This window comes from Aspergillus welwitschiae, assembly GCF_003344945.1.
Source record: "Aspergillus welwitschiae strain CBS 139.54b unplaced genomic scaffold BDQ94scaffold_27, whole genome shotgun sequence".
Taxonomy (NCBI): domain Eukaryota; kingdom Fungi; phylum Ascomycota; class Eurotiomycetes; order Eurotiales; family Aspergillaceae; genus Aspergillus; species Aspergillus welwitschiae.
The window spans coordinates 405,455-412,858 of NW_020798721.1; the positions used below are offsets into that span (position 1 = coordinate 405,455).

Below are 7,404 nucleotides of genomic sequence, written 5' to 3' on the forward strand. Positions count from 1 at the left end.
CGTTCGTATTATTCGCATGTTACTATTGTCATGAATGTAGGAGCAACACTTTGGGCCGATGTTTGACGGTTGACCCAGGCTACTAAGAAGAGAGCGGAGTCGAGACCCTTTCCTGTTTAGACGTCAACTCTTAGGGAGGGTCAGCTTCCGCCGCAAAATTTAATCAGTTCCTTGTGATATCCAGAATGTATAAATAATGGCTGAATTTCAATACACATTTTCTTGATAGAGAAAGCTCATAGAATTATGGGGGATGGCGTTCAACAGGTGGAAAAAGTGTTGTGCTCAGCATAGAAGCAGCTCTGGACGTAGACGTGTTGTCTGATGCTATGATCCCGCGGTATGGGTAAAATTTCGTGCCTATGTTGGAACTATTGCCACCGTGGCGCCACATATCTTTATCTGGAATAGATGGCACGGTGTGGGACTATCGCCTTGCTTGGAGTAACAAGCAAGGGTCGTCAACTCCAGTAGTCGGCAGTTTCTCATCAGACCACATCGCGGAATCCCAATAATTCTCCGCGATGAGGGGCTCGTGATACTCCCCCGGAGCCCCCACTTTCTCCCCCACGGGGTAAGTCATTCTGGCTCCATATATAGCTGAATGCACTACCCTAGGGGATGTGAATTCAGCGTCCACCAATATACGACTGAGATCTTATCTTTCAAAATGGACGCCGAGTACGAGAGCCATAACCCCCCAAATAGTACAGGAACTGATCTCCAGCCAGAATTGACTATACTATCATCAACCACGATAAGAAGTGGCGCATGCTTCGCTTGCAATGGCGCTTCGCTCTTTGGGGTAAGTCTGAGTTATCGCGAGAAGTTCACATTTTCTTATCTTCTTCAGCACTCTGGATATCCTGCGGCGTCATTATGCAGGGCTTCGACATCGTGGCGGGAGGGCAATTGGCAGCGCTGCCCGCTTTCCAGAAGCAGTTCGGTGTCCTTCAGCCGTCAGGAGACTATGTCATTCCAGCGCTATATCTGTCGGCTTGGAGTTCAATTGCTCCAGCGTGTGAGATTGCAGCCACCTTCTTCGTCGTTCCCTCACTGGAAAAGTATGGTCGCAAACCCGGGATTCTGGTGGCGAACATAATATCAGTTGCCGGTGTGCTCCTGCAACAATTGGCAACTGATTGGCGAACGCATCTCGCTGGTAGAGGGGTGAATGGTGGGCGAAAGCTCTTCAGTAGCCTTCCTTAATCTGACTGAAACTCAGGGATCGCCATTGGCATCATGTTTACCATATCTCCGCTCTGGATCGGAGAGACATGCCGACCAGAGCTCCGAGGCTTTTTCCTCTGCTTCTTCAACACCAGCATTGTGTTTGGCCAGTTCGCAATGTCAGCATTTCCTTCGTCTCCACGTCCGTGACTATTATTACTAATACATTGTGAAGTGTCATAATGGCGAATATAGGAAGTCATATCGCTGGAAAATGGTAGGGCTTGAACCTACATGAGACAGGCTCTTGACTGACTCATTTCTCCCAGGCAATGGTGGTTGCCGGTGGTTTCTATGTACTTCTTCCCACGTACGTGCGGTAGCTGCGTGGTACATCTACTGTCATTAACCGCCTGAGTAGTTATTCTCACCGCAGGATGGTACTTCTTTCCTGAATCCCCATATTGGCTCATTAGGTGCGGGAATAGTTCTCGAGCACAGAAGGAGTTGAAGAAAATTTACGGTTTCAAAGACAACAACTTCTATGCGATTGAAATTCGCAGAATGGAAGAGGAAATTCGCATTGCAGCAGATATTCAAAGGACAACCCATGCCGCTAAATACACGTTTCTGGGAATTGACCTGTCAGCAGAGGTTGAGTGCTTCAAAGGCAAAAACCGGAAACGAACTTTCACTGCCATCTTTGCTGCCAGCGGTCAACAAATGATCGGTGCAACCTTTGTAATCGGCTATGCGACCTACTTCCTCGACTTGATCCATGTGAAGGAATACTTCACCGCATCTGTGATCCTTTACATCGTTATGCTTCTTTCCAGCATGTCGGCGTTCCCTCTAACAGAGACTTTAGGACGTCGGACTCTGATTGTATGGCCCCAATTTGCGTTATGCCTTATGCTCCTGGTCATAGGAATCCTAGGGTGTGTCAAAGACCAAACAAAAGCCAGTTGGGGTATTGTGGTCTTTATCTACCTGTGGGCAATTGCCTTCCAGGTCTCCATCGGGGCCACTGGGTTTGTTTTGGCATCAGAGATAGCCACAATGCGCCTTCGGGGAGCGACCCAGGGTCTGGTAACGATCGCAAATGCAGTGTGGGGCCTAATCATGCAATTTACCATCCCTTATATGGTTAGATGAACCTGGTATTCGGTGTGATATGTGTACTGACTGTTTGACAGATCAACCCTGATGCTGGAAACTTGGGAGGTAAAGTCGGTTTTATCTTCCTCGGCACTGGGCTCCTTGCTGCAGTCGGTGGGTGGTACTTATACCCAGAGACAAAGGTTCGCATTCCCTCAATGTAATCTTATAATGGATTAGCTAAGGTATCGACGGAAAGGGAATTTCTTTCGAGAGACTCGACGAGTTATACGCACTAAATGTGTCACCTAGACATTTCAAAGAACAAGTTGGCAGTGTCGATATAGAGAGCAACCGGGCAGATGATGACCAGAAAGCTACGAGCTCGCATGTTGAATGATTGTCTTTACGAGATGATCAGCAGTGGAAAGTAAGGCCAAAGAGATTTTTGTGGACCCAGACACGTCAGGGTCTGAATTACAATCCATACCAGCCCAATGGCTTTGGCTCCAAAGCGTTGCCATGAGGTTGTCTACCATGTACTGCCATTCCGCTTAGATGTATATTGCTTACCGATTTCTATTCAGTCAATTATTTTATCAGTTTAACGTGTTTGCTGCGCCTACAAATTATACTTGATATAGAATTCTTCCCATGCTGCGACGACGGTAGCAGTATCTTTCCTATAGATATTACAGAAGTTGTGCGCTCTGCTTTGTATGGCTACTGAATACTGTTCAAGTCATAAGAGGTACATGAGGACTCCACAATGATAGAAATGTAGAATTTCCCCCCAATAGAGTCTTGTTGATGAAGTGACTACTTATACTCTAACAGTAAATAATTTTGATAAATTAATATTATTCGCAGAGTATTAATAAATATAGTAATACCAGAAAGCCAAAGTTCTAAGGTCAATCCTACAAAGCAATCGATATATATGCATTCAGAAAGTCTCTATAATGTATTGCTTCCTTGAAAGAATTCGTAATATATTATCTAATATAAAGTTGGCTTCCTTGGTTAGATTTCTAGGCTGTAGATAACTATAGATTATGATATACTGAGTCAAAGATAATAGATAGTTTTGGCTTCTGTTACCAGCTAGTATTGCACATATTCAAATCTTCTTACTATATTAAAATCTGGTATTTTACTATATATTTGCTGAACTTCAGCTACACCCGCAGCTTTGAACTCACATATTATGATAGAGATTATCCAAAAATTGCCCATAATAGCTAAAGAATAGTAATAATTTTATAAATAGTTAACAGAGCATCTCCAAGGTGCTACCCAGGAAAAACCTAGACTTGATTCGTTTTGAATATTACCAGGAATCACAAGTCTTATTTCTCACTAGGTCAGCTAATCAACGAATCCCTCAATCGATGGTTATAATCACCGTCTAGCTCCCCACTTTCGTGGCTGAACTCGTGATCAAACAAGCCCCGATACTATCGTACTTGGTCCTCCGCGCACACGCTCGGTGGGCCCGTCGTGTCGTAAGAGGACAGGCACTCCGCTAATATGGGGAATTCCACACTCCGCACTTGCTGTCGCGGATGGCGGGTGCAGCTCCGCGATATCCAATTGTCGCGGAAGGACCGACAAACTCCGCGTAACCAGGCAAGCTTTCACCAAGCTTAATTGCCACAATAGAATATCAATGCGGGCGCAAAGTGTAAATATAAAAGACCCTATGCTACCGCTACAGATCCCCATTGCCAGTTTATCCATTATCTTTGGTCTGATATTTATCGATCTTCTTGCACTTTCTCAAAACTCAAAATGCCCATCGGAAGCGACCTGCTGGCCAGCATGGCCAAGAGAAAACTTGCTCGCAGTGCTCGTGTGGCTAGTTGGGATCAGAAGGGCCTCAACGAAGACGCCTTTGTTGTGTTACCGGGAGAGTCCATCGTTCTTGCCGATCTTGAAGGGCCCGGTGCCATAACTCACCTGTGGTTTGTGCAGACATGCCGCAAGATCCTGGGCCCTGGGTTGATTCCATACTCCAAGTCCGGCGTTGCGATGATGGAAATCCACAACGCTCTCGGCCTGAACTACGAAGTCAGTGATCCCGACTACTACCGCAAAGTGCTCATCAAGATGTACTGGGACGACTCGACTACTCCAAACGTCATTGCGCCTATCGGCGACTTTTTCTGTCTCGGTCATTCTATGGCTGCCAACTTTCAGTCTCTCCCATTTACGGTGTCGGTTAAGCCGTCGGAGGAGAAGAAATTTGGTGGCGCTGCAGCGTTCAACTGCTACCTTACGATGCCCTTCAACAAGCGTGCGCGTATTGAGATTGAGAACGAAAACGACGAGGCTTATTTTCAATATTTTTATATAGACTATGAGCTGTATGCGGAGCCTCTCCCGGCCGATACGCTATACTTTCATGCACACTGGCGACGCATGAATCCCACCAACGGATGGGCACCGTCTCGCATTCAGACCAACAGCCTCGAGACCCAGATACCAAATCTCGATGGGAAGGATAACTACGTTATTTTGGAGACGGAAGGCGCTGGCCAGTACATTGGCTGCAACCACTCCGTCGCGCACTTCCAGGGCACGTGGTGGGGCGAAGGCGACGACATGATCTTCATCGACGATGACACTTGGCCGCCGAGTATGCACGGCACTGGTGGAGAGGATTATTTCACGCAAGGCTGGGGCATGCAGAAGAACGCGTATCCCTTCTGCGGATCTATCATTCACGAAGAGGACGTGCCCAACTACCAGGTCAGCTACCGCTGGCACCTTACGGATCCCGTGCGCTTCAACAAAAAGATCAAAGTAACCCTTGAATCTGGACATGCCAACCATTTGCGCGATGATTGGAGCACTACCGCGTACTGGTACCAGACTCTGCTTGGCCCTAAGCTCGAAATACTGCCTGTGGAGAAACGCATTCCTCGCAAGCCCCAATTCCCACCGTTGGACGATGTGCCTGAGCCAAATGTCAACAGCATGAGTGCGCAGCAGCAAGCTATGGTCAAGCAGCGCGATGAGCGGATGGCGGCCTTTGTCAAAGATCGGAACGAGTGGCTACAGAGAAGGGCGGGCGAATCTCAAGAGCGCGCGCGTAACAATGTCATCATCTGTGAGGACATCCGCCGTCGTTTCCTACAGGGCCTGGGAGTGTAGGCCTGGAGGCACAAGTTTTGAGTAGAGTCACATAGCTTATTCCAATATATGCTCTCGCAAATCTCAGATATGGAGTCTCAAAGTAATTGGCCATTAGGAAGGATTAAGCCCACCTTGATATGCTAATGACCAGATAGCTCCCCAGCACCCTGGCACCGAAAGGATCCTTACCGTGTAGCCTAGGAGAAAGCCATGTCCTCCTGCCCCTCATCATTGTACCCAGCTGTAATCTGTATTCGGGGGTCCGGCACCTGGCTAGCAAGCCACGCTTTTTGCTAGACGATCGCGGCCCAAAAGGCCTCAGAGTATCGCACCCCAAACTACGCTAGCCCAACTACAATTCAGGTCCTGCATCTTCTCTTATCGGCCAGTGTCTATTGAGGGTTCTTTTTTCTTACATCGCAGTACAAGGCACAAGCTGCCTCGAGTTGGACATGTTGTGGCCTTATTGCCTGGTCGCTCGGCGGCTTTACCGGTTTCAATCGGTCAATAACAGGATTTTCAACCGACAACCCCGGTTATCTGTGATTGAACGAATCGTATTGCAGGTTAACAGTTTCCTAAACCGCGACTGCAGCCTAACGCATTTTAATATGAGCCTAGTTCGATTTGCTTGTAGGATTGGTCGTCTAGCAAGACATTTCGGTACAACGTGGCCCAGGAGTATTCTCAGAATTATCGGCACATTCTACAGCGTATCTCCGGCCAATCTGAGCTTCCTTGTTATTCTTTCGCGTGTGTAGCTGAAGGTCCGGCTTCTAATTTTCGAAGACGAAGCATCTATCGCTACGTTAATGACAAAATACCCAACGACGCCACAGAGAGGTTAATTTCCCTCCTTAGAATCAAGGTCGAGCACTTGACAAGCTCATTTCAAAAGCAAGCAAGAACGACACAACACTCAAATTGTTATCAAAATGCATATTCTGGTCTGTTTACATGTGGCACGGCTTCTAGTTCTTCTAGGACCTTGGCTGATCAACGAAATAGCTTGTTAACGATTGGGCCACCGTCTCCCAAAACTACTCCCTTTCTTCTCGCGCTCTCGCAAGCTTTCAAGGCAGGAAAAAGAAAAATAATGCTGTATATGACAATAGCAAAGCATATTAAATCAAGGTCTACTATTTGAAGCTAGGAGCATCTTGGTTTCTATGTGCCGCCGTTCGCTGCGAGAATCAGGATTCGTAAATTGGTGAATGTTTACTTGGCAAAGGCCAGCAATTGCTCAGCTTCAGTTAGCAAGTGCTTCCTTGCTCATCCACTAGCGTGGACGAATCAAGTCTCCCAGGCGCGACCGATGCACATAATCTGCTCCTTTCTAAAGACGGTAACACAAACGATATAAGCTAAAGTAATAGCCACTTTTCCGACATCAAGGGCATGGGCGGGAACACCACCCTTGAAGGAGATGTGTGCAGACTAGACTCTACTGATTACAATAGATAAGTCCGCCAGCTAATGCAACATCCGCGGCATCCGAATAAATAGCTGAATTACGTTATCCAAATAGTCAGACTCTCAGAGACTGTCTTTTACACGATAGCCGAGTAATAATTCTTGAAATCGGCGTATGCTTCCATGAGCGGGTAGAAACCAACCGCCACTGTGGGGCTTTCGGGTACGTACACCCGGTTTCTCTTCCTCTCTTTCCAGTCCTACATTCTGCTTCTCCGGCGGCACCCCTTTCTTGGGGTATCCAATACGAAGACCTTAAATCTCGCATGTCATCAAGAACAGTAAAGGCTGCTTTGGTCGGTATATTACAGATCAGAACGGACATAGCCCGTCACCCAGTTGGCGTACGCCGGGCCGAGATTTCGGAATATAGACTCTTCTCCCATATTGATTACCGTGTGGTACACTGGCCCTAGACTAGTATATAACAATACTAAGGGTGTCAATGAATTTACTCATTTTCTCTATCACTTCGGGTAGAACAAGAAAAGAATTTTATTCGATCTCATATCTATACAAGACGCC

General features: G+C 47.0%; 2 protein-coding genes across 2 annotated transcripts; both read left to right on the top strand.

Annotated features, from left to right (window-relative positions):
* Positions 1–670: 670 nt before the first annotated feature.
* BDQ94DRAFT_172682 (putative MFS alpha-glucoside transporter) lies at positions 671–2,492 on the top strand (the record flags this gene model as incomplete). Its single annotated transcript, XM_026772010.1, has 8 exons — positions 671–681; positions 732–805; positions 854–1,177; positions 1,226–1,349; positions 1,406–1,447; positions 1,500–1,540; positions 1,592–2,316; positions 2,367–2,492. The coding sequence occupies 8 exons, from the start codon at positions 671–673 to the stop codon at positions 2,490–2,492; spliced, it is 1,467 nt and encodes a 488-aa protein (XP_026623940.1).
* A 1,567-nt stretch (positions 2,493–4,059) lies between these two features.
* Positions 4,060–5,424, top strand: BDQ94DRAFT_172683 (glycoside hydrolase family 172 protein; the record flags this gene model as incomplete). The annotated part of the gene is made up of 1 exon (XM_026772011.1): positions 4,060–5,424. One exon carries the CDS (start codon positions 4,060–4,062, stop codon positions 5,422–5,424), a length of 1,365 nt encoding a protein of 454 aa, XP_026623941.1.
* Between the last annotated feature and the right edge of the window lie 1,980 nt (positions 5,425–7,404).